At 43.4% G+C, this 27,575-nt stretch overlaps 2 protein-coding genes across 6 annotated transcripts in view; one reads left to right on the forward strand and one right to left on the reverse strand.

The window, feature by feature from the left end:
* The window catches only part of THRB (thyroid hormone receptor beta), a 436,468-nt gene extending 428,896 nt beyond the window's left edge, over positions 1-7,572 (forward strand). For all 4 annotated transcript variants that reach the window (XM_070781685.1, XM_070781684.1, XM_070781682.1 and 1 more), the window contains one exon: positions 2,771-7,572. In XM_070781685.1, coding sequence (XP_070637786.1) covers positions 2,771-3,012 — 242 coding nt within the window. In that variant the 3' untranslated portion in view covers positions 3,013-7,572. The remainder of the gene's footprint in view (positions 1-2,770) is intronic.
* Positions 1-27,575, reverse strand: part of NR1D2 (nuclear receptor subfamily 1 group D member 2) — a 138,729-nt gene that overhangs the window by 15,760 nt on the left and 95,394 nt on the right. The window lies entirely within an intron of this gene.

Raw genomic sequence — 27,575 nt, forward strand, 5'->3', positions numbered from 1 at the left:
TGTTTGGATCAAAAGTTAAACGATCCTGTGGAGAATTTATCTAGCACATTCAGAGAGAGAGAAGATGGGGCGAGCCACAGAGCAGCAGCATCAACTATGAAGGAAATCACAAAATTAAAATGCAAAAATTGCAATCTGAGCTGGATGGGGGATGCCAAAAGCCGGATTATTTTGTCTAAGCTCAGAATGGTGGGCTGAGACATTAACCCTGATTGTTTCTTTCAAATTAAGCACAACTCTATTTAGAGTTTTACTGATACAGATATTTCAATAACTAGACACTTGAAGCATGAATATATTTATTTGATCAAAGCCACAAACAGGAGAACTGGGCAGGGAGGTGGTAGGGCTCCCCAGAGTTGTATGAGGAATTCATTCAGGTTTACAAATTTCGTGGGTTTTTTGTTTGTTTGTTTGTTTTTAGGTATAACTTACATAACATTGCATTAATTTCAGGTGTACAACATAATGATTGGATATTTGTATATTATTTTGAAATGATCATCAGTATTAGCTAACATATCTCCCCATATACAGCTGCACAATTTTTTCTTGTGATTAGGACTTTTAAGATTTACTGTCTTAGCAACTTTCAAATATGTAATACAGTATTATTAGCTAGTCACTATGCTGTTCACTACGTCTGCATGACTTACTGGGTTTATAACTCGAAGTCTGTATCCTTGGACCCCCTTCACCCATTTCACCCACCCAGACTCCCAGCCTCTGTCAGCCACCAATCTGCTATGCATATGAGGTCGCTGGGATTTTGTTTGTTTTTGAGATTCTACCTATAAGTGAGATTATACAGTATTCATCTTTCTCTGACTTATTCACTTAGCATAGTGCCCTCAAGGTCCATCCATGTTGTTGCAAATGGCAAGATTTCATTCTTTGTAACTAAACAGCATGCCAGAAAGTGTGTGTGTGTGGGGGGGGGGGTTGTGACAGCTTCTTTATCCATTCATCCATCAGTGGACACTTAGCTTGTTTCCATACCTTAACTATTATAAGAATGCTGCAGAGAACAGGGGGGTGAAGAGATGTTTTTGATGTAGTGGTTTCGTTTTCTTCAGATGAATACCCAGAAGTGGGATTGTTGGGTCATGTGGTAGTTCTATTTTAATTTTTTAAGGAATCTCTATACTGTTTTCCACAGTGGCTGTATCAACTTACATTCCCAAAAATAGTGCTCAAGGGTTTTCTTGTTACTTCTTTTCTTTTTGATGATAGCCATTCTGACAGGTGTGAGGTGATATCTAATTGTTTTGATTTGCATTTCCATTCATCTACATACCTGTTTTTATGCCAATACAATACTGTTTTGGTTGCTGTAACTTTGTAATGTAGTTTTAAATCAGAGAACGTGATGCCTCCAGCCCCGTTTTCTTTTCTCAAGATTCCTTTGGCTATTCAGGGTCTTTTATGGCTGAAAATACAAACTCTATCATTGTTTATTCTAGTTCTGTGAAAAATGCCATTGAAACTTTGATAGGGATTGCACTGAATCCACAGATGGCTTTGAGTAGTATGAACATTATAACAATATTAATTCTTCCAATCCATGGGCACGGGATATCTTTCCACTCACTGTGTTTTCCTCAGTTTCCTTCATCAGCGTCTTATTTTTCAGTGTAAGTCTTTCACGTCTTTAGTTGAATTAGTCCCTAGGTATTTTATTCTTTTTGATGCAACTGGGAATGTTATCAGCAAATAGTGACAGTTTTTACTTTTCCCTTTCCAACTTGGATGCCTTTTCTTTCTTTTTCTTGCCTAATTGCTCTGCATAGGACTTATAATGCTATGCTGAGTAAAAGCCACAAGAGTAGGCATCCTTGTCTTGTTCTCTGTCTTAAAAAATGTCTTCAGCTTTTCACCACTTAGTATGCTCTCAGCTGTGGACTTGTCATATATAGCTTTTACCATGTTGAGATACAGTCCCTCTGTATCCATTTTTGCAACCCAAGTCCTCACAGCCTAGATGTTCCCCAATCATCCGGCTTTCTCTTGACATCCTTTTATCAGTTTTTTTTAAACTGCCTTGAGTCTCCTATATATTGTGGGAAGACCAGTGGTTTTCCAAAATTTGGGAAGATTTTTCTGGGCTGTACATGATCATGATCTCCTCCAGCTCCATCTTCCCACCGTGACTCTTCTCTTCTCCACACAGGATGATGCTAGTGTCGTTCACATCCCCTTTTCATTATAACTTCCCAAGACACCACCAACACAGGGCTTCTACAGAAGCAATCAAAATAAGGGAAGGGAAGGAGTGGTTCACTGAAGCCAAGTGAACAATTAAAATTAGATATTGTGCTGCTTTGTCTTCACCAGAGTCTCTTCCCATCGGACATTCTTCCTTTGCATCCAGGCTGCCTGATTTCCTCCCAATCTCTTTTCACATCTCTCTTTTCTCTGTAAGTCCCATGCTTGTCAGAATCCCTCCTCATTATGCACAGTATTTCAGTTCTCTAGGTGAGGTTTCTCCTTCTGTACCCTAGGAGGGAGGCATCACCCTTCACACCCAAGGAGGTGATTTGTGTAAGCCAGAGACATTTATCTGAACAAAGCCTTGACACCCTTCATGTAAGTTACTCCATTCGCTGGCATCTTGGTCCCTGATGCCCCAGAGTTCATACTGCATCCGTGCCCATTCCTAGGAGTCAAAAGTCCCCAGATTGACCCACTTCACACTAAAGGACTTGAAGTGGACCAGGCAAGCCTTCTCATTTCTGCCTGCAAATTAACATCCTTCTTTCTTCTCCCTCAGATCGCCCAGGGCTTGCCTGCGTTGAGAGAATAGAAAAATACCAAGATAGTTTCCTGCTGGCCTTTGAACACTATATCAATTACCGAAAACACCATGTGACTCACTTTTGGCCAAAACTCCTGATGAAGGTGACAGACCTGCGGATGATCGGAGCCTGCCATGCCAGCCGCTTCCTGCACATGAAGGTGGAATGCCCCACGGAACTCTTTCCCCCGTTGTTCTTGGAAGTGTTTGAGGATTAGACCGACTGACTCATTCTCATAATTCCAACAGCACTACTGGGTGTCATTTCATTCCATTGCCTAGCTCTTTTTTGTTTGTTCCTTTATTTCTTTGTGTTGGGAGGGATTGTTTTGGGGTAAAGGGAGGTAGTCCTTGGCATAGACATGGATGAAATTGCCCCTCGAATGCGGGTACTTGCTAACTATTGCATTTTGTTCTCCAGTCCTTTGATGTGAATATGCTTTGGAGGTTTTACAGTTGTGGAGGTGAGGTGGGGACAATCATTAATTCACCAGCACCAAGCCGTCACCAGCTCCCATCTGTCCCTGGTCAGTGACTCGAGCAAGCAAAATGGCACAGCAGGAAACTAAAGAAGACTTAAAACCAAGACAATGTGGTCATCTTGATCCAATCCTGGTTTTTGCAGGGCTCGAATTAGCACAGCAGAGACAGCCTTTGATGAGATGTGGCTTTCAGCTTCCTAGAGAAAGTTCTGAACAAATTGTTATCTATTCAAGAACATACTGTTTTCAGCACTCTGTTCTCTCCTAGCAGCCTAACCTGGAATGTATAAGGATATGTGTTTCCCCCAAATTAGCTGTCCTTTCACTGTAATTTTCATAATCCTGTGATTTAATTTGAGTTATACAAGGGTGTGACTCAAAGATGTGCAGGTGTTTGACTGATTGAGGCCAACAAGGAAAACAATTTCCTTAAGTGAGCCCAAAGAAATTCAAAATCTTCACAGATATCAGTGACTCAGTGGTTTCCAAAAATTCATAGTGTCACTTCATAGCAAGAAGGCTTCTTACTGCTCAAAGGAAACTCCCACAAAAATCAAACCTACTTACAGAGGGATGTCACTGTTCAGTGACATCAGACCCTTCAACTCTCAAAGTCCTCAAGTCATTCAACCTGATTCCATCTCTGCTGAGCCGACACCAGATTTCCCTGTGGATTGACCTTCCAGTCAAGGAGCGGTAACAAGCTGAAATGTTTGAGTCTTGTTCTGGGGAGAGACTAGTGATGTCACATTCTATGTTGAAGGAAATGCAGGGCCTCAGAGCCTCCTCACGCCCTGATGCTGAGGTTCCCCCCTTCTGCTCTTGGATCCTCGGGCTCTTTGCTCTACTCACAAGTGTTTCCTAATCTCCTTTCCCTCTGGCTCTGAGGCTTGACTACCACCAAACAAAGCCTGCTCCAGCCACTGACTCTCTCTGTCCTTCTGATAGCATCGCCCTGATAGATACTCAGCAGAAAACAGCTGCAGACCACGCACACAAACCCTCACTCACCTTCCCTGCCCAGCCCACCTCCCCAGTGACCGACACTGGAGTACTGTGTGCCCAGAAAGCATATGATGCCCCTGGTTGCTTCAATGTCAGAAGACGGGCACAGAATATACCCATGAAACTGAATGTATCCCACTCTTCACTGTCATGGTAGACATAAACTATTTCTCTGCCTGCCTTGTACTGCCTTATCCTGGAAGTGTTTGGGAAAATAAGCCATATCAGTGAAACTTGCCTAAAAACCATGTAGATTCATTCTTTTTTAACTGGCCCAGAAGTTGGGGTGCCTGAGTTCTAGTTTGTGCTCTCGAGTGGTAGATTTGTGACCTTGAGTCATGAACTCAAAAATCCTTCCTGTCCTTAACACTGTACTAATTTTAGGGGGTGAGGGAATCAAGTTCTTTTGATGGTTTCTTTCACATTCTAATTTCTAACTTTATTAGAAATGATGACTCTCCTGACAACTAAGGAAAATATATTTGGTGTTGATTCAAAATAGAAAGTTGATATACGACATATCAGTTATTTAGAGAAAGGCAGGGTAGATTTGGGAGAAGGAGAGGAGTGCATTAAAAATCCTGAGAGTGACCAGAAATAATCCGGGAGAAAAATTACGTGTTTGATGTGCTAAAGCAATTACACAGGCTTCCAGGGAAAGAAACCAAGAGCGGTGCACTAGAACTTACTACCCAGAGAAAGGAAATAGGTGAAGAGAATAAAATTATCAACATGAAGTTCATGGGCAGATTACCTGCTTTGACTTCCCTCAGTTCAGTTCAGTCGCTCAGTCCTGTCGGACTCTCTGCGACCCCCATGGACTGCAGCACGCCAGGCTTCCGTGTCCTACAGACAGTTTTTTGGTTTTGTTTTCTCCAGGTAGCCTCTAGCCAGTTTCCTCTGGTCCTCACTTTGTTACCATCTCAGCTTCCTCTGTTGACTCTCTTTGGATAACTGCTCTTTGAAACAAAGCGTTTAATCACCTTCTCTGCTCCAGGGTAACTCTGAGAAGCTTTTCCGGGTGGGGCAGGTTTTCCTTTGGAAGGGAAGGCGAGCAGGCAGGTCCTGGAATCTCACAGACTCCTCAGGCAGTAGGCTCCCCAGGAAAGTCTCCTCAACGTGTTGAGATTCCCCAGGGCATCAGACAGCCCCAGATTCAGTGCAAGTGCAGAGCCTGATCTAAAGCCGCATGGGAACGCCTTAGGGATTGACATGATTGACCATTGGCTAAATGGTTCAGCAGATCTACAGCAACCCAGCCAGCCCCGACTAAATGTGTGTTTGATCCTTGGCCTCTTACATGGTAGCCTTAAGCAGGCAAACTGCGGATCTCAAAATCTTGCCGAAAGCTGGCTACTTCCTGCTGAGTAGACTAAGCCTCGAGGACTTCCGGTTGAAGGAAAGGCTGTCAAGACTGAAGGACTCACAACCCCGGTGGTCAAGGTGACTCATTCCTTCTGTAATTGACTGAGGTACTTACTGCATCTCAAGACTCCATCCCATAAAACTCGATTAGAAGGGACTTGCTCTGGATTTTTTTTTTTTTTTTTTTTACATTTTTCTTACGTCGTCCAGACTTTCAAATCAAATGTGGACTGCCTGAAACCTTGCCCAGTGGGCAGACGTCCCAGAAGAGGAGAACACGCCCTACAACTGGGATATCTATTTATAAATCACTTATATTTGGGGGGTGAGTGGTGTCCAGTGTGCGTGTGCGTGTGCGTGTGCGTGTGTGTGTAGCCCTCAAGTGTACTTCACTCTTCAATTAGATGTGCCGTGTTGGTAGAAATAGTGAAAAAAGTAAAGATCTTTTCTTCTTTATGATTCTGCTCCAAACACCACGTGCCGCCTCTGAGCTTTCCTCGTCCGTGAGCCTCGGTCCTCAAGGATACCCGCGCCGTGTTGCTGCCTCAGCCCGAGAGCCGCCTCTTCCGCCCACAGCATGGCCGGCGCGGCCCGCCCCGCGCCTCCGCGCTCGGCCCCTGCGGACGCAGCCTCCGTGAACTGCAGACGCCCTCGAAGCATGTCACTGTCCGTGATACATTCTTATTCTACGGAACTCTAACCCGTTCGTGTCATGTTGACCTTTGGCTGCATGAGTCATAAAATATGAAACTGGTCTTATGGTTTTTGAAACGTAGCCAGCATTTGTAAGGCTAAACCTTTTTCACAAACTGAGTTGAGATGAATCACCACCAGGCCACCATTCCTCTTCAGAAGGAGAGTGCTTAACAGACGTTTGAATCCCTTTGCCCTTTCCGATGGCTACCGCATCAGGTTCCAAAATAAGCTCGTCATTTTTCCTGTTATTTTAATAATAAGGAAATATTAGCATAGTGTTTCTTTTGATAGCGATAGACTATAATCCGTATTTAAATTTTATAGAGGAGAAATTTTATTGTACTGTGATGTAGATATTTATTATCCAGGTAAGGATTTGCCCGGTGTGTATTTTTTACAATTGAAACACTTTAATCTTTAAAAAAAAAAAAAAAAACTTTAAACACACACACACACACACAGACACAAAAACAGACTAGGGGAAAAAAGGTTTGGCCTTATCACAGAATTTGTACTGTGCTGTACAAATGTTTGAAAATGCAAAATGTGTGCATTTCTAGCGTGTTTCTACATTCATTAATGCCGCCTTCAGGAGCAATATCGTGCAGGTAAAATGCTGTTTGTGGCTTTCTGTTGCACAGTTAAAGCTGACCCACCTTATGCACAAGACAATCAGATATAAATCTGTCCTCCTCAGGATGCAGACAGGACGTTCCAGAGCACAACGCACGACAGAAGAAGACCCTTAGGAGACAGGCAACTTGCTGACACAGACGCTAGCAGGGCATGAACGAGCAGACATTATGCCACTCCCCTCTTTTGGTTCTTCCTATTTGGCATTTTTCATTTGATTTTAGAGCCAAATTAGTTATGAAAGCTTTCTTTGGAGAAAACACCTTTATTCCCCCATGATGTTTTCATGCCCTGAGAATCAGAAAAGGACAACAGAACAGGGAAAGATTTACAGTCATCGGAAGATTTGTGTTTTGCAAATGGTGTTAAGTGATATTGCTAGATTGGTAATATTTTTTTCAGCCTAAAATTCTATTGAAATCTGTGATCAAAATGTTTTAAACTATCCAAAAAGAAAATTTGTATATTTGGGAAAAATGGATTTTTACATAGCTTTTGTATGCAGATATTAAATTGTAATTATGACTATAGCAGGCATAGATAAACTGATAAGCTACAATTCTAAAAAAGAAACAAAAAAGAAAAGCTTATAACAGATATACTTTTCTGCCTCTTTCTTTAAATATTATTATTTTCTACTTAGGCACAGGGTTACCTGCTTGTCTCATCTTGCTGCTTCCAAAAGAAGGAAAACAGAGATGTAATGACATTTGTTTCATAAACATCTACTAAAATAAGCAAGTTTTCTTGAGAGGAGGGCATGAGGGGGGGATAGGGAGGTACTCGCTTTGGAAGGGGCCACAGAGATGGGGTGAGGAGGGAAGAGGGAAGTTTTTGCAGCTAAAAGACTGCATTCATCTTTTTATCTCAAAATGTCCAAGAACATTATTAATATTAATGAAATTATACTAATACCAGGTATCAATATATGGCTCACATGTTAGGACTCATGCTGTGATGGGTGGCAAAAAAAAAAAAAAAAAGCCTAATGGGAATTTATTGTCCATAATATCTGAAAAATTCAAGAGTGCCATGGCTTCAGGTGTGGCTGGATCTGGGTACTCAGTACCTCAGGGTGTGCCTTTTTTCATCTCTCTGGGCAGATTTCTGTCTGTACAAATTCCCTTCACATGGACTTCATGTTCACATAGTCTTTTGTCCTATGATGGCCACCAGTAGCTCCAGGATGAGTCTTCTAGCTCCAAACCAGTGGGAAGAGAGTTTCTTTTCCCCAACAGTTCCAGTAAAAATCCTGAACCTACTCCTCATTGGTCCAGATGGAGTCATGTGCCCATTCCTGAGCCAGTCGTGTGGCTGAGGAGCACAGATATGCTAATTAGCTGAATCCTCTGAAATCCTGGAACTGGATGGAGGAAAAGAAGGACAACCAGCCCCATCTAAACTAGACAGAGTTGAGTTAGGAATGGTTCCCCAAAGAAAAGTCTGTCTTGCTACTATAAGAAATGGGAGGAACAGTGAGCAAGTAAAAAAAAAGAAGAAATGTCCACACCAATCATTAAGTCTGAAAGCACATCCATTTTTGGTACAGCGACAAGTCTCCTGAACAGAGAGGAAGCTCAACACCATTCGGCCAGGACATGAGCCAGATAAACACTCCAATGAAAGTATTTGATGATATCCTACCTAGCTCATGAAAGAGGCCAAGATGTGGCTAGCATTTATCATTTCCCCAGACTAGATCAGTTCAGAGTACCATTCTGAGAGTCTCCCCACTCTCTGTTCAAAGGACTGTGCATAAATTTTATATCTGTCTCTTTTCTACATTACATACCTTCTCAACTCTACCCTAATGAACATATTTCCTCCCCCCCAAGAAATTTATTCATTCTCTTTTGGAGAATTGTTTACACATACATTCCAGCTAGGTACTATTCTTAAGCCCATTATACAGGCAAAGCTGATGCAAAACTGATGTAGTAGCTAACAGCTTGACCTGAGTAATGGAGCTGCTGTCATGGCACAAACCCGCACAGTTCTATTGATAATAATCTAAAATGAAGAGAAGCCAAAGGCCAAAGTTGGTTTGCTTTCCCTTCTTGAGATGACAGTTCATCCTGGTTTCCTATTTAGGTACTCAGGCATGGTAGCTCTGTAAATAAGTGGAATTGTCATTGAGTTCATGTACACAAATTCTGACACATTAAATGTTGTTCAAACTGAAGCAAAACTCAGTAGAACTACTGAAATGGAGAGTTTTCCAGATATCTAAGGATCTGTAAGTGATAAATGTTTTACGTTATACTTCTCAAAGACAGACTCCATTTACATAGCATAAAGGGAGGTCAGAAATGAAGTCTCTACCAGTAAAATGGTATTGCCTGAATGCTATCTCAAAACGAGAAGCAAGTTGTCTTAGCCTTGGTTCCCCAGAAAGCAGTTTATTTGCCACAGTTTTATTAGAGATAACAGCTCCAAAGGAAGCGGTAATGGAGGGGAAATTAAGGAAGGAAAGAGACTAAACACAAGAGCTGGCCACCCTGAGTGCAACTGACTACTCAGTCATGCAAGACCATCTTCTAAGGGGCCAGGCAGATCGCTGCCTCCCCAGACGGCTCCCATGGGCCTGAGGGAATCAGTTACCTGCCTGCTGTCATCTCCCACTCTCTGTTCAAAGGACTGAACTCCCCTCTGCTCGGCTGGACATGCCTGGCCACGGAGCAGCTCCAGTGGTGCCTCATGCTCCAGGAGCAAAAGCAACCTCCCAAATGGAGAAAGTTCTCTCCACTCACCACAGCTGGGCACAGTCCATCTAGACTGGGTGACAGACCAGGCGGCAGGTGAGGTGAAACAAATGGCCCTGGGCCCTGGGCAGGTAAACAGGACTTAGAGGGTCAGCAATGGTCTGATACAGGGGATCCTCCAGCCAACAAGTTCCACTGATTGGCCAAGTTCCAAAGAGAATGACAAAGTTCCACAAACAAACCTGTGTTTCACTGTACCGTGACTTTGAATGTGCTGTTGTTTAGTCACTAAGTCATGTCCAACTCTTTTGGGACCCCATGGACTGTAGCTCACCAGACTCCTCTGTCCATGGGATTTCCCAGGCAAGAATACTGAGGGGGACGGGGAGGAGAGGGGTTGCCATTTCCTTCTCCAGGGGGTCTTCCCAACTCAGAGACCAAACCTGTGTCTTCTGCATTGGCAAGCAGATTCTTTACCACTGCACCAGCTGAGAAGCCTTTGGACATGTAGGGGTTCTTAATTTCATATAAACTTGTCATGCAAATTGTCCACTTATCTACAGTTACATAGCATAGCTGAAAAAAACTAAGCAGACTATTGATTTAATTATACAATATTAGCTTTTCTTACAGGCGACTCATTTCAAGGCCAAATTTTTTTCCATATAAATATCTGGCTAAAAATTTTGTAGAAGTCAATAGAAATTTGGTATTTTTTTCTGTACAAAACTTCACTTTGGTGCAAACATTTTTAGAATCAATACATATGAAAAGTGGAGTCAGATGATTTACAATGAACACTCTTCTTTTTTAGGATAATCATCTTTGACTTTTTTGGTACTAATTTCAACGAGAGAGGGAGATGCATACAGAGTAGAGCATCTTCAAGTTAGCAAATTTGAAAATCCTTATGCCCTTAAATCCCAACAGATATATAGACATTAAACACACCCCTCAATTTTACTATGAATCCTAGAAAGATGCTTTAGTCTTTTTGTTGTAGATATGAAAGTTTATTTGAATTTTAAGGATTTTAGAATTTTCTGTAGGGGTATCATTAGCCTTGAAGAGAGCTTTTAGGATTTCTTTCCATTATTCAAAGTCAAAGCCAAATAAAATCTTTGTAACAATGAATTATTTCAAAAGACGAAGAACCCCAAACCAAGGATCATTCATTCATACATGAGCTGCTAATGAAAATCCAATTGCACATTTCAGGAAATTCATCTTCATTTTCTCCAGCACTGACAAAAATAGCACTTGTCATTTACTCTCCACTCCAGAAGCCCAGCAGTCATCCCAGAGGGTGGGCTGGGTGTTGGTGCTGCCTTCCAGAGTTTTCCACTGCTGCACGGAGTATACAGCAACAGCCCACCAGGTAAGGAAACCTAATCAAAAGCAGGAGTCGTACCAGACCCTCTATATTACTGTTAATCCTCCAAATAAACCCAAAAGGTAGGTGTTCACACCCTCATCTGACAACAGGGAAATGGAGGCTCAGCGTGACTAAGCAACTCCTCCAACATCCTGCAGTTGACAAGTGTCAGAGCACACAGGGCCCCAAGAGCCACGTCATTCTTACAACTTGCCCCAATAAGACCATCATGGACTTAGTTGATGACAAAAGAGCAAAGGAAACCCTGCTCTGGAAATGTTTTCCATTCCCCTTCCCAAGAGGCTCCTCTGCTCTACCCGAAAAAAACACATGCCCTCTGAAGACTGGCCATGGTCTCATTAGGTTGTGTCTACTGCAAAATCATCATTGGTGTTGCAACACTGAAGAGTAATTTCTTTTCAGTTCACTTCAGTTGCTCAGTTGTGTCCAACACTTTTGAGCCCATGGACTGCAGTACCTCCACTTTCCCTGTCCTTCACTAACTCCCAGAGCTTGCGCAAACTCATGTCCATTGAGTGGGTGATGCCATCGAACCATCTCATCCTCTGTCATCCCCTTTTCCTCCTGCCTTCAATCTTTCCCAGCATCAGGATCTTTTCAAATGAATCAGTTCTTCACACAAGGTGGCCAAAGTATTGGAGTTTCAGCTTCAACATCAGTCCCTCCAATGAGTATTCGGGAATTATTTCCTTCAGGATTGACCGGTTTGATCTCCTTGCAGTCCAGGGACTCTCAACAGTCTTCTCCAACACCACAGTTCAAAAGCATCAGTTCTTTGGTGCTCAGCTTTCTTTATGGTCCAACTCACATCCATACATGACTACCGGAAACACCATAGCTTTGACTAGATGGACCTTTGTTGGCAAAGTAATGTCTCTGCTTTTTAATATAATGTCTATTGCTCATAGCTTTTCTTCCAAGGAGCAAGTGTCTTTTAATTTCATGGCTGCAGTCACCATCTGCAGTGATTTTGGAGTCCCAAAAAAATAAAGTCTGTCACTATTTCCATTGTTTCACCATCTATTTGCAAGGTAGTGATGAGACTGGATGCCATGATCTTAGTTTTTTGAATGTTGAGTTTTAAGCCAGTTTTTTCACTCTCCTCTTTCACCTTCATCAAGCGGCTCTTCAGTTCTTCTTCATTTTCTGCCATAAGGGTGGTGTCATCTGCATATCTGAGCTTATTGATATTTCTCCCTGCAATGTTGATTCCAGCTTATGCTTCTTCCAGGCCAGCGTTTCTCATGATGTACTCTGCATGTAAGTTAAATAAGCAGGGTGACAGTATACAGCCTTGATGTACTCCTTTCCCAATTTGGAAACAGTCTGTTGTTCCATGTCCAGTTTTAACTGTTGCTTCCTGACCTGCATACAGGTTTCACAGGAGGCAGGTAAGGTGGTCTGGTATTCCCATCTCTTTCAGAATTTTCCACAGTTTGTTGTGATCCACATAGTCAAAGGCTTTAATTTAGCATAGTCAACGAAGCAGATGTTTTTCTAGACTTCTCTTGCTTTTTCTGTGACCCAGCGGATTTTGGCAATTTGATCCCTGGTTCTTCTGCCTTTTCTAAATCCAGCTTAAACATCTGGAAGTTCTCGGTTCACATATTGCTGAAGCCTGACTTAAAGAATTTTGAGAATTACTTTACTAGTGTGTGAGATGAGTGCATTTGTGTGGTAGTTTGAGCATTCTTTGGCATCGCCTTTCTTTGGGACTAGAATGAAAACTGATCTTTTCCAGTCCTGTGGCCACTGCTGAGTTTTCCAAATTTGGTGGCATATTGAGTACAGCACTTTAACAGCACCATCTTTTAGGATTTGGAATAGCTCAACTGGAATTCCATCACCTTCACTAGCTTTGTTTGTAGTTATGCTTCCTAAGGCCACTTGACTTCACATTCCAGGATGTCTGGCTCTAGCTGAGTGACCACACCATTGTGGTTATCTGGGTCGTGAAGATTTTTTTTGTACAGTTCTTCTGTGTATTCTTGCCACCTCTTCTTGCCATATCTTCTGCTTCTGTTGGATCCATACCATTTCTGTCCTTTATCGAGCCCATCTTTGCATGAAATGTTCCCTTGGTATCTCTAATTTTGTTGAAGAGATCTTCAGTCTTTCCCATTCTATTGTTTTCCTCAATTTCTTTGCATTGACCACTGAGAAAGGCTTTTTTATCTCTCCTTGCTATTCTTTGGAATTCTGCATTCAGATGGATATATCTTTCCTTTTCTCTTTTGCCTCTCACTTCTCTTCTTTTCTCAGCTATTTGTAAGGCCTCCTCAGACAACCATTTTGCCTTTTTGCATTTCTTTTTCTTGGGGATGGTCTTATTCACTGCCTCCTGTACAATGTCATGAACCTCTGTCCAAAGTTCTTCAGGCACTCTCTCTATCAGATCTAATCCCTTGAGGCTGTTGGTCTTGGTGGGACCTATTTATAACTCAGCTGACTTCTAGAGGTGTCAGTCAACAAGAGGACATTTTGTTTTGCTAAGCATTTGGGGGCCTGAGTGAGTTGTTAAATTTGGAGAGAGCCAAAGTGCTGTGCAAAATGAGAGGAGAATTTTCAGCAGTGGAAGCAGAGAGGCTACAGAGAGGACACAGGGAAACACTTAAGTTTCATGATGTCATCATATGACAACTCCCTGAACTTCAAATAGAACTTCAGATGATCATGTGGCAAATGATTAGATAAAATCGGCAAATACATGGCACAAGTGAATGCCTCACAGAAACAGATAAAAAGGGTCTTCAGTTACCATCTTGCTATGGAAGAACAGAAGCCCAGGGCAAAGGGCTTCATGATAAAACATTATCCCAGAACTCATGGGAGCTCCTTTACCTGGTTTCAAACACTTGAAAGAAGAATTTTCAATGCAATTTCACCTAGCTCTGAAGACACACCTCTACCTGACATCTGGACAATACATTTAGTTAAAACTGCACACAGACATGAGGATAAGTCACTAAACGGAAGGCCCTTGTGGAATTTTCCACAGGAAAGCAATAAGAGCCTCTTCTACCCAACTTTCACTCTAACCTGCAAGTAAAGGAAGACAACGAAAGCCTTCAAGCCAATAGTAGCCAGCAAACCCAGATAGCATCAGAGAGAAAATTTTTACAATATTGGCAATGTCTGAAATGTCATGAGATTAGTATCAAGAATAAACATGCGGGTTTTCCAAATCAATAAGAAAAAAAAAAAGAAACACGAAATACAATAGAAAAATAGAACATTTATAGAAAGAGAAGCCCAAATGGTTAACAAGTATATAGAGATCCCCTAACTTACTAGCCATCAGAAATAGGAAAATCAACACCACTTTATAGCCGCTAATTAGGTAAATAGAAATACCAAGTGTTACCCCGCTGAGAGTGTCAACTGGCCCATTCCATTTTCCTATAGCCAATGACTCTACATGTAATTCCATCCCTGGGAGCACACCCTGAGCTCTCACATGGGTCTGGAGGTATGGTCATCTGAGCATCCCAGATTCTGCAGTTCAGGCTAGGGAAGAGGATACTGGGCGGAGGGCTTCCTACCAAAGATATCCCCGAAGCATCAGAAGCACTGAAGCAGACCTGCATACAGAGACACTCACGAAATGAGACAGCACCATAGCACGGATATAAACTACAGACACATGCAAGGGGACACCATATTTACTTATACCAAGAACATTAGACTGAGTGTCTACGTGGACGAGACGAAGAGAGAAAAAGAAAGAAAGCAGGAGAAGGGTCATGGCAGACTGACGATTTTAACCACCATGAAACAAAGTGGATGCTAATCTCAAGTCCTACCTAAGGGTCCCCCTCCCCATCCCGAAACTGCCAGGTTTTAATTATCTCTTCCCTGAGTCACTCCTATTATGGTATTTCCCATGTGATGATGGGCATTAAATGATGAATCTTGGTGAGGCACACAGCTTAGAGCTTCAGAACCCAGAAGTGAAAGCAGAGATAGTCTAGAGGTGACTAGGGAAAGAAAGGAGAGAAAGGGGTCAAGTCCTTGGTGTTAAATCATCTTCCAGCTGCCAAGCCTATTTTCCAATGAACGACATCTAATGTGAAACTAAAAAAAAAAAAAAAAAAAAGAGAGGCAAGGCTCTGGTTAAATAGGTCTGTCCATCCAGCCACCCCAAATCCCCAAAGCAAGTCTGTCTCTAAGGAGTCCCTAATCTCCATCCAAGTTCTGGAAAACTCTGATCTAGAAACCTATGCATTCATAAGCCAAGCTGGAGTGATGAATGGGAGGGGCGACTTTATTTAAAGGGCCCCAGTAGAGCCCCTACGGCTCCTCAACAGGAGGCAGCAGTCTTCAGAGAGACAGGCCTGGCCTGCGGGGAGCCTCCTAGGATGGGAACGGGAAGCCTGAGAGGAGCCTGCTGAGCCCACCACCCCAGCTCTCTCCTTTAAAACCAGGTTCACACACCTCTCTCATTTTTATGAGTCTGGAATTGAATACTCTGTTTGTTGTGCTACATAAGGAGATTAAGCAAATTTGCGCCAAACAATTTCCATCCCTTTTGAGTTCCTCTGATTTGGAGGGCTCGTGAACCAGGACCCAATCCATTTCAAATGGGGAATGATCCAAGGAAGCGGGAACACTTACTCTGCAGAAGACCTGAGACTCGCATCTGAGACACCCTCGGTGAAACAGAAAACCAACTAGTTCCGTGTTGCTGCCGAAGAGCACAGCTAGAATGAATGGATGGAAGTCATTCGGAAGTTAATATCACCCCAGAAGAAGACAGAATGATGTCACAGTTGAACTGTCAAAAGTGGAAGTAGAGAAGATTCCATCACTCAAGGAGTTCAAGCCAAAACTACACTCTCATCTGAAGGTGAGGCAGCACAGAGACCAGAAGGTCAAAGCCAGTGACCCCTCAGACCTCAGCTTCAGCCTCAGGCCACATCGTGACCATGTCCTAGGGGGCCGGCTCCCTGCACTTGCTGAGGTTTAAGCTGTCCCTGAAGCCATATTTTAGGTTCTCCGAAAGGAAACACGTGAGATGAACCTTAGATAGATTCGACTTCTGGTGCCACTTACTTTGAATATATAATCATCCCCTGCAAAAGCAGATGAGCCAGTAAAATAAAGTCTACCATCTGTCTCTCCACGTTTTCTTTTTCAACAATTATCTGACTAGCTCCGGAGAAAACCTCCTCTGTGCAGCCATGAATCAGACAGGCTGATCTGAAACCATCAGCAGAGGGAATCATGTGCCAGAACCAAAGAGCAACTCTAAAGTGAGAAGAAAGACAGCAAATAAATCCTAGGATCGCCTTGCACACTGGGAACATCGTGTTGCCGGTCGCTCATCAGGATGAGCTGAATCCCACAGTAGTTATTAAGCATCTCCATAAGATGAGTCTTGATTTCATTGTCTCTGGCTGGGACTCTGCACACTGGTTGTCTGCCCAGGCACAAATTTATTTTGATCAAAATTAGTCTTAAACAGCTTGGCTTGAGTAATGACGTGGCCAAAAATCGTGGCCAGCAGACAACTTGAGAGGCTTCTCTGGCAATTCAGAGACCAGAGAAGAACAGAAGTTTGAAAAAATACTTTGCAAGGAGTTGATCCCCCTCCCACTTCTCAGAAAACCATTTCTTAGTCCAATCAGTGTTAGCAAAAGCCATGATCATCCCCTGTGGAAAGTACCCAGGGAATGAAAGGAGCACGGTGGACAGTCAGGAGAGAGGTCTGGACTGTCCTGAAGTCCTGTGGTTGGCGCTCGGCTTCTTCTGCCTGCCGCCTTGGGAGATTCAGAGCCAGGAAGATGCCTTACTCTGAATGTCTGTCAAAAGCAGGCACGACTAGACTCTGAGCACTCCAAATCACTGCGGGTTACAAGCAAGACTAAAAATGTGCTGGCACGACATTTTTCCTCCAAATGGAGATCACGAGTCACATGTTTATAAGGATGGGTGACAAGGAGTTTGTCACTAAAACGTTTCCATTGCAATCAGCCTCATCTTTCCCAGGAATTCCTTCATTTCACATCCAAGTGCTGGCTTTTTTCTCTCCAGAAATAAGACCACACTCTCTCCCTGAAAGCATGCACAAATACATCTCACAGGGACAGAGGAAAGTGGGGCGGGGGGCACGGGCAAGCAGCACCATGATCCCAACATGATCCCAAAAGCCTGGTGTCTGCGGCACATCAGTATAAGTCCACTGGTCACTGACTCGGTGGACATGAGTCTGAGCAAGCTCCAGGAGACAGTGAAGGACAGGGGAGCCTGGCGGGCTACAGCCCATGGGGTTGCTAAGAGTCAGACACAGCTGAGCAACTGAACAACAATGACCCCAGACTTTCAAAGAAAGTTTATTCTCAACTTGAACCCAAGGATCCCTGGGGCAGCTAAGCACATAGTCTCAGAAGAAGACAAAATTTTTATTTAAAAAAAGTTTTAATTTCTGGTTTCATAAGTAATTTAAAAATTTCCCCTAAAGCTAGTCTGGATCATCCAGATCATCTCAAAACCAAATACTAGGTTTTAGTCATTCGTTTGCCTTCATATTTGTAACACCTCTGATGTCAGATAATAACTTTAGTTGTTGCAACATAATTAGGACCAAAAAAGCAGACTTACTATGTGAGTGATGCAGTCACCACCAAACCCACAGCATCACGGCTCACTCGCTCATGAAGGGCTTGGCAGTGGTCAAGGACACCAAAGCAGTGGGCAACCTGAGTCACCACAATCGAGGACAGAGTCCAGGCTTCCCAGATTCGGGGCATCGAGAAGCATTAGAGAGGCATTTGGCACATAAACAGGTAAAGTTCTTAAAAGAAGATACATCAGTCATAGTTCCATTTTTCCATTGATTATTAAAAGCAACATGGTTGCTTTGTCAATAAAGGGAGTGAAGATAGTATTTGCAATCTTCCCCCAAGGTGCCTTTATTCTTCCCTGATGATGGATGGCTTGTGCGGTGAGTGAGGGACATCTAAAACTCGGCAGGCTTTCTTGCCTGAGCCTAAAGAACATTCCCTTAATTGCTGAGGGAAGACATGACGTGAAATGCGTTCAGACTCCTATGGGTCCTGAGAAATCCTGCACCTGTCCCATCAAGGAGTCCAAAGTAAGAACAGAAACTGCAGTTAAGTTTGGGGCAATCAGAGCAGAGAGGACTTGGCCTCCCATTCTTGAATGAAGACAGTGAAGTCAAGACCTTTAAGAGAAACAGACACGTATGGACAAGTTCCCCAAGCCTCAAAGTAGCAAAGATGTGGCAGGATAATTTTGTGAGGCTGAGAGAGGCCAGCCACAAGGTAGCCCGTGTTTAGATAATGCAGCCACAAAATTTCCCATAACCCGATAAAATAGAACCATCATGGTCAGAGCGCATCTAAGGACCTCGCAGAACTCAGCCGAGAGAGAGACAGAGACTGACTGCAAAGAGCTTGCAGTGTGGAATGAGGACCCTGCTGGACCCGTGTGGACCACCAGAGGGGCACTGGAGGCCTCAGCTGCCCCCTGTGGACTGAGGGCAGTGCAGACCAGCCGCCCCGCCCAGGACGTGACACCATGATGGAGTTATTCTCCAGTATTAGCAGGGTTGGAATTACCCAGAGTGCCTGCTGATGTACAGATTTATGGAGCCCGCCCCCGGGGTTCCTGATTCTGCAGGTCTGGGATGGGTAGTGAGATCCTGCATTTCTGACAGCTCCTCAGGTCATGCTGAAGTGGTCTAGGAACCACACTTTAGAAAGTCACTGCTGGGATGTATCCGAGCCCCCTAAGTTACATGACACCCAGATCTAAGCGGAACTGCCCGCAGAAGAGAGCTCACATACGCGTGTACTTGTGGGAGGAAACTGACATTGCTCACACACCAGCACACACCTGCACATGGGAACCAAGATCTGGGTCCATCAGGGAGACGCGAGCCAATAGCTTTCTAAGTCTCCACTGGGTTGTTTCTGCCTCCGGAAGGCATCACTTCCTGTTCTATTGGCACTGAATAGAATTCTTAAATATACTCAGTAATAACATGTTAGTGACTAATCTCTTCAACCCATAATGAAATCAAGGTCATCCATGTTGGAACCCATGTCCAGAGTATTCCGAATAAATTATAGACAGGATAGCAATGATTCTTTTAAAATACATTATATCAAGTCACCTTCCTGCTCAAAATCCCCGTGGCCCCCAGTGGCTCCCGGGTCACTCAAGTACAGGCTACCCCTCCGTGGCCTGCAAGGCTCTCCAGGGCTCAGCCACCCCGTCCTGCTCCCCATGCTCTCAGCCGGCGCCCCAGCTCATCCCCGCCACGCGGATGCACTGAGCAGCTCCTCTTCGTGGCAAGGCTGGGGGCCGCCCGCAGCTCTGGACCTGCGTGCACGTCCTCACCCACACCCCCACCACTCCCTCCGGTCTCTACTCAGACCTCACCTATCTCAGAGATGCATTCCCCTTCCCGGGTCCCATCCCTGGTCGGAGAACATCCCACATCCCATGGGGCAACTAAGCCCGTGGGCCGCAACAAGAGAAGCCACTGCAGTGAGAAGCCCGAGCACCCCAGCTAGAGAGCAGCCCCTGCTTGTGACAATAAGAGGAAGCCCACACCAGCAATGAAGACCCAGGGCAGCCAAAAATAAGTAAATAAATACATATATATATATAGAGAGAGAGAGAGAAAAGCATTTTGTTTTTATGAAATAAATGTGGTTTTGATCATAAAACCTAAAGACACCATGACAAAAATTAAATGATAGCTCAATCTTTTGAATTTAAATACAAAAATCCAGAATAAAATCTCGGACACTGGACGTGAGCTTCGGGGACCAACCATACCAAGGGGACTGGGTCCAGTCAGGAGGCCAAGGCACCCCCAGAGGGTACAGCCAATAAGACGTTACAACAGGGACAGCACAGGCCTGCCCCAAATCCAGAGGTGCAGACCCCAGGCGCCTTGCAGGGCTGGGTCACAGGGCCACAGGGTCCCCACACCGAGGGGCCTGCCTGCTGCTGGGCTAGAGTCCTTCCAGGAGCCTTCTCTATCTTTCCATTGATGTGCATGCTGAGTTGCTTGAGTCACGTCCAACTGTTTGTGGACTGCAGACCACCAGGCTCCTCTGTCCATGGGATTCTCCAAGCAAGAATACTGGAGTTGAGTGCCATGCCCTCCCCTAGGGGATCTTCCTGACCCAGGGATCGAACCTGCGTCTCTTACGTCTCCTTGCATTGGCAGGCAGGTTTTTACCACTAGCGCCACCTTGGAAGGCCTTTCTATTGATAGTTCTATATATTTAAGGCAATGATACTTTGTTTTGTTTACAAATAGATTGAGTACCTGTCAAGAATGCTATCTTGTTATTACCCTTTGTCAATCTTCTTGTCTATTTTGCTTGCTTATTCTTTCAGTTAAAATTATAAGTCAAATATCAATTACGATAATAAAACAGGTTTTATTTCCCTATATCATCTTTTCACCAATAACATGACATGTTTTTAATTTTACTTAATTTTTTATTTAGTACCATATGTAGGCTCTTTGCCTTCCTGTCAACTGCATTTACTTTTAATTTTATTGCATTGGGCAGAATTCCTAAACAACGATATGTAAATGTACCTTTCTGTTCTTAGTTTTAATGAGAAATGCTTTACCATTAAGAGTAATAAGTATATTGCTTTAAAGAATAAAATGAGGAGATACACATTTGTTAAGAAAAACAACTCAAATATTAGAAATAAGGCATAAAGATGACTGCATGTCTTTTCGAAGCCATGCGGAAGCTTGACCACCACCCCAGGGACTACTTCATTCTTCAGCAGAATGTACTTTTATTTGGTTTATTATTTAGCACTGATAAAGCCAAGACCCTGTGAGGTTATATATTAACTTGTAGGCTTAGATCTACTGGAGAGGCGAATGGTTTTTGTCTAAAACATAACCCCACAGGCCTCGGTGTTACTGCCTGGCAGGCATCAACCTCTTTTGCCTGGGAGGCCGCAAACTAGCTTCAGCAGGCCTAACCTGGCTGACAAACACTCTGTAGACAGCCCCATCCTGCTTCTAGTCTCCTGACTTAGAAAAATCGTTGACACAGACTCACTACACACTTAGAGGAAAGTCATGTTTCTAACTTCTTAAAAAATTACATTGTTTACACATTCAGTAAATAATGACCTATATCACAGCCAATTACAATTGTGGCAAGGGTTATGAAAGAAATGGGGGTGGGGGCACTTATCTTGGACTGAGAGTCTCTGGAGGAAATGCTGTTTTAACCATGCCCTGGAGGCTGGCTGCACTTCCAGGAGACACGGGCGCGGGAAAGAGCGGCCACTGGGTGGTTCTTCCTAGGGTGATCTTCCGACTACATCCAAAGGTTCCCAGAGTCACAGAGGAAGGTGACCAAAAATTACTCCCTACGCTTGCTGGGCAGCTGCTGCTGTTGCTAAGTCGCTTCAGTCTTGTCCGACTCTGTGCGACCCCATAGACGGCAGCCCACCGGGCTCCCCCGTCCCTGGGATTCTCCAGGCAAGAACACTGGAGTGGGTTGCGATTTCCTTCTCCGATGCATGAAAGTGAAAAGTGAAAGTGAAGTCGCTCAGTCAGGTCCGACTCTTCGCACCCCATGGACTGCAGCCCACCAGGCTCCTCCGTCTATGGGATTTTCCAGGCAAGAGTACTGGAGTGGGTTGTTGCTAGGCAGAGCTACCTCATATTTCCACACCAATGCAATTTTCAAAACAAACATAATAAGCAACAGTGGTAATTATATCCATTGCTGACTCAGAATGCATCACAGCGCTCCAAGCCTGGTACTAAACACTTGAAGTGTGTTATCTTCCGTCCTCAGGACAATCCCACAAGGTGGTTACTATTATCATCTCCACTGTACAGACGAGCAAACTGAGGCCCCGAGAGGTGAAGTTATATGCCCAGGATACACACGAAGCCTGCCTGAGATCAGACCTGAGCGCCTTTGCTGTCCCACCTCCCCCAAGGTTATATCCCTTCAAGTTTGTGCTCCTTTACAGTGGGGGAGGAGGGCATGATTCTCATGCTCTCGCACCATGGCAAGGAAGGAACGGGCAGGTGAAGCACGTGAAGGACCCTGGGACTCGGTGTTTCTTTGCTGGCCCAGCTCATTTTCTGAAGCTTCCTGCTGCACTGATTTGGAAGTAAAAAGCAGGGTTTGCTAAGAGTGGCTTTTCAACAAGCAGAGTGTCTTGTTGAAAACCTGTTTACTCCATGCCTCTGCTTTTATTCCCCAACACAGCCCCCGCTGCTGTTTTCTCTTGTCTGTAAGCCCTGAGCTCTTGTCCAGAAGCTGTTAGCCCAACTGAGTAGGCAAAACGCCTCCTCCGCCATTTACCTTACAACTGGCTTTGAGCTTCCCTTAAGTGTTTATCTGCCTGCTTAGTCAAGGATTGAGAGTCCATTGTGAACAGAGTCCATCTGCCTTGATCGCGCATAAGCTTTCCAGAGTTCGCTGCTTGGTTTCTGTTCCTTTTCTTTCTCCATTGGTTTTCTCTGCTTTTAAGCTGAGAATTATATAAAAATGTAATTATCCTGTCATCTTCCTTTATCTTATATTCAAGGAGACTACCTGGGTCTTTTGTGTATATTTCCCAAGTGACCCAGAGGTATATTAAATGCTGTCCTGGGTTCCTGCAGCTTGGAATCTAATACCAGTCACGGCCCTTAGTGACTTTTTAAAAATCTTAAATAGCCCACAACAAAATCACAAAATCTCTGAACTAAAGGCCCCTTAGAGATCATCTAGTCCAATGTCTATATTTTATGCAGTGGAAAAGAAAGACTAGCAAGGCTCCTGTGCTAAGACCTCACCTGAGTAGGTCATATTTACTTTGGATTATATATTTTGCCTTCCCAAGTGTACACTCTTTGAGAACAAAGACTTCTGAAAAACATTTTTCATACATCATCTGTAACACGTGATATATTGATCCTGATAGAAAGAAGAGAGTAGCATTCTCTCCACTTCAAAGATGAACGAATTGAGGTCCAGAGAGAATACCTTTTCCAAGATCACATTTCTAGCTAGGAAATGGCAGATGTAAATTCAGACCAACCCACTCTGAATCAAAGCCCTTCTCTTACCCCATGATAATGTCCCAAACCCTGGTGACTCAGGCAGTAAAGAATCTTCCTGCAATGCATGAGAGCCAGGTTCGATCCCTGGGTCGAAGGAAGAAGGAAATGACACACCACACCAGTATTCTTGCCTGGAGAAGCCCATGGACAGAGGAACCTAGCAGGCTACAGTTCATGGGGTCACAAAAGAGGTGGACATGACTGAATGACTTAGAGAATGCATATTACCTTGCATTAATGATAAAAAAATGAGATAAAATCAACAATATTTTTAAAATATTGAGTACCTCATAGATGCCAGGCACCATTGAAAACATTGAGGCTAAAGCCAGGAACAAAACAAAGATCTCTGTTCTTATTCCTGAAGATAGTCAATGAGAGGATAAATGGGTGAGATACACAGTATGTCAAATGAAGGAGAGCACTAAGAGGAAAATGAGCTTGGGAAACAGGAAGGGCTGTGTCCAGGGTTAGAGGACTGAGTATGGCTTTAGATATGACGACCTGGGTCAGCCTCATCGAGAAACTGACCCTTGAGCAAAGATCTGAGAGGTGAGAGAAGAGGGCAGATGAACATCTAGGGAGAGCCATCCAGAAAACGGAAATGGGAAGTGGAGAGGCCCTAAAGTGAGAGCATGCTGAAAGGTCCAAAGAAGAACAGGGAGGCCAGTGAGGTGGAGGCGGAGTGAGCCAGGAGAGGGGATGACTCCATGAGGGCAGAGAGGTCACAGGAGAGCACAGCGGCCGCCGCTGCAGAGCAGGCAGCACTTCAAAGGACGCGTGCTGCTGGAGGGCTTTGTGCAGAGGGATGTTGTGGTGTGACATGTTTTTGTTTTAAATTCTATTTTATTTGGCTATGTTGGGTCTTAGTTGTAGCATGTGGGGTTGAGCCCGCTGACCAGGGATGGAACCCGAGCCCTCTGCACTGGGAATGCAGAGTTTTAGCCACTGGAGCACCAGGGAAGTCCGTGGCTTATGTTTTAAAGGCTCGCTCTGGTTGCTGTACTGAGATGAGACTACAGGGAAGAAAGGGTAGAAGCAGGGAGATGTGTCAGGAGACTATTATGAGAGAGAGAGAGGCTGGCAGCTTGGGCCAGGATAAGAGCAGGGCATGGAGGGGAGAAAGTGGCCAAATTTTAGATAGATCCTATTTTATTATGAAAATTTTCAAACACTGTGAAAGCAGGGAGAGTGATGCAGAAAACCCCCATAAATCCATCACTCCAATACTCTTGCCTTGAAAATCCCATAGACGGAGGAGACTGGTAGGCTGCAGTCCAGGGGGTCGCGAAGAGTTGGACATGACTGAGCGACTTCACTTTCACTTTTCACTTTCATGCATTGGAGAAGGAAATGGCAACCCACTCCAGTATTCTTGCCTGGAGAATCCCAGGGATGGGGGAGCCCGGTGGGCTGCCATCTCTGGGGTCGCACAGAGTCAAACACGACTGAAGCAACTTAGCAGAAGCAGCCACCTTTTCTTAGTCCAATTTTATTTCCTAAAGTGTTTTAAAGTAAAATGCATACATCATATTATTCACTGCCACATAGTCCATGCAATACACATATCTTTAGAAATATGGATATTTCAGGGATGTGGCCAAAATGGCGGAGTAGACAGACCCTGAGCTTGTTTCCACAGGCACCAAAATCCCAACTCTTGATGAAGCAGCTACAGTGAGAAAGCACAGAACACTACTAGCTGAATAGATCTTCTAGAACTAAAGGTATAAAGAAGGAAACATAACAAGATGGGAGGAGGGGCAGAGTCATGGTATAGTCTAGACCCATACTCCCAGTGAGGGATTCACAACTGGGAGAATAATTGCAGAGGTCTGCCCCAAGGAGTGAGGGGTCTGAGCCCCGCATCATGCTCCCCAGCCAGGGGTCCTGCACCAGGAATATAAGTTCCCAAAACTCTTGGCTTTGAAGGCCAGTGGGGCTTACTTTTGGGAAAGCCAGAGGGCTGTGGGAAATAGAGACTTCACTCAGAAGGGAGACACAAAACCTCACCCACTCCAGGACCCAGGGAAGAAGTAGTGATTTGAAAGGAGCCTGAGTCAGAGCCACCTGATGGTCCTGGAGAGCCTCCTGGAGAGGCAGGAGGTAACTAGAGCTGACCCTGGGGAAATAGACATTAGCAGCACACAATTAGGGGAGCTGGTTCTACCATAAAGACACTGATGCTGACTGACTTCACAGGTGAATTCTAGCAAACACTGAGAGAAGAGTTAACCCCTGTACTTCTCAAACTATTTCAAAATATTGCAGAAGAAGGAATGCTTCCTAACTCGTTCTATGAGGCCAGCATCACCCAGATACCCAAACCAGACAAAGATACCACAAAAAAGAGAGAATTACAGTCTCATATCACTGATAAACAAGATGCAAAAATCTTCAATAAAGTACTAGCAAACCAAATCCAACAACACGTGAAAAGGTTCATGTACCATGGTCAAGTGAGATTTATCCCAGGGATGCAAGGATGGCTCAATATTTACAAATCAATCAAGGTGATTACACCATATTAACAAATTGGAAAATAAATATCATATAGTCATCTCAATAGACATAGAAAAGTTTTTTTTACAAAATCTAACATCCATTTATGATAAAAAAAAAAAACTCTTGAGAAAGTGGGCATGGAGGAGACACACCTCAACATAATAAAGGCAGCATATGAAAAGCCCACAGCTAACATCATACTCAACAGTGAAAAGCTGAAAGCAAGATCAAGAAAAATACAAGGTTGCCCAGTCTCACCATTTTATTCAACAGTCCACTCTCATCACTTTTATTCAACATAGTACTGGAAATCCAAGCCACAGCAATCAGACAAGAAAAGGAAGTAAAATTCAAATCACAAAAGAAGTAAAATATCACTGTTAGGAGATGCTTTGATAGTATATATAGAAAATCCAAAATATGCTAGTAAAAAAAAAACTATTAGAACTCATCAATAACTTTGGTAAAATTGCAAGATACAAAATTAATGTACAAAATTTGTTGTGCTTCTATACACTACCAATGAACTATCAGAGAGAGAGATAAAGGAAGTAATCTTATTCACAATAATATCAAAAAGAACAAAATATCTAGGATAAATCTAATCAAGGATGTAAACAATCTGTTTCTAGAAAACTATGAGATACTAATGAAAAAAATTGAAGATGACACAAACAGCCAGCAAGATATATCATGTTCATGGATTGAAGGATAGTATTACAATAACCGTATTATCCAAGGAAATCTACAGATTCAATGCAATTCATATCAAAATACCAATGGTATTCTTCACAGAACCAGAACAAACAATTATAAAATTTGTATGGAAAACTAAAAGACCCCAAATAGTCAAAACAATTTTGAGAAAGAACAAAGCTGGAGGTATCATGCTCCCTGATTTCAGGCCATATTACAAAGCTATGGCAATCAAAACAGTACATTACTGGCACAATAAGAGACACAGAGATCATTGAATAGACAGCCCAGAAATAAACTCACATACTTATGGGCAACTAATCTATGACAAAGGAGGAAGAATACACAGTGGGAACAGACAGCCTCTGCAATAAGTGGTGTTGGGAAAACTGGACAGCTACATACCAAAGAAAAAACTGGACTACTCTCTCACACTACACACAAAAATAAACTTAGATGGATTAAAAACTTAAACATAAGACCTGAAACCATAAAACTCCTAGAAGAAAAGAAGCAGTAAAGATCTTTGACATCAGTCTCAGTAGTATTTGGGGGGATATGTATCTTCAGGCAAAGAAAACAAAAGCAAACAAATAAATGGGACTACTTCAAACTGAAAAACTCTTGCAGAGTGAAGGAGACTATCAACAAACAAAGAGTCACCTAACGAATGGGGAAGACGCTTGCAAACGGTGTATCCAATGAAGGGTTCATATCCAAAGTACACCAGAACTCATAGAATTCCATATAAAAAAACCACACCAAACAATCCAATTTAAAAATGGGCAGATGATCTGAGTGGGTATTTTTCCAAAGAAGACATGCAGATAGCCAATAAGCACATGAAAAGATTCTCGAAATCACTAATCATCAGGAAAATGCAAACCAAAACCACAATGGAACATCACCTCGCATTTGTCAGAATAGGCTGTCATCAAAAAGACAACAAATAAATGTTGGCAAGGATATGGAGAAAACCCTCACGCACTGTTGGTGGGATGTAAGCCGATGCAGCCGCAGTGGAAAACAGTGAGAAGATTCCTCAAGAAATTTAAAACACAACTAATATTGACCCAGCAATTCTACTTTTGGGTATTTACCCAAAGAAAACAAGAACAGTAGTTAGAAAAGATGAACATATGCACTCCAGTAGTCATTACAGCATTATTTACCAAAGCCACGACATGGAAGCAATCAGTATACAAAGAAAATGCGGCAT

Source organism: Bos indicus, chromosome 27 (assembly GCF_029378745.1).
Source record: "Bos indicus isolate NIAB-ARS_2022 breed Sahiwal x Tharparkar chromosome 27, NIAB-ARS_B.indTharparkar_mat_pri_1.0, whole genome shotgun sequence".
Taxonomy (NCBI): domain Eukaryota; kingdom Metazoa; phylum Chordata; class Mammalia; order Artiodactyla; family Bovidae; genus Bos; species Bos indicus.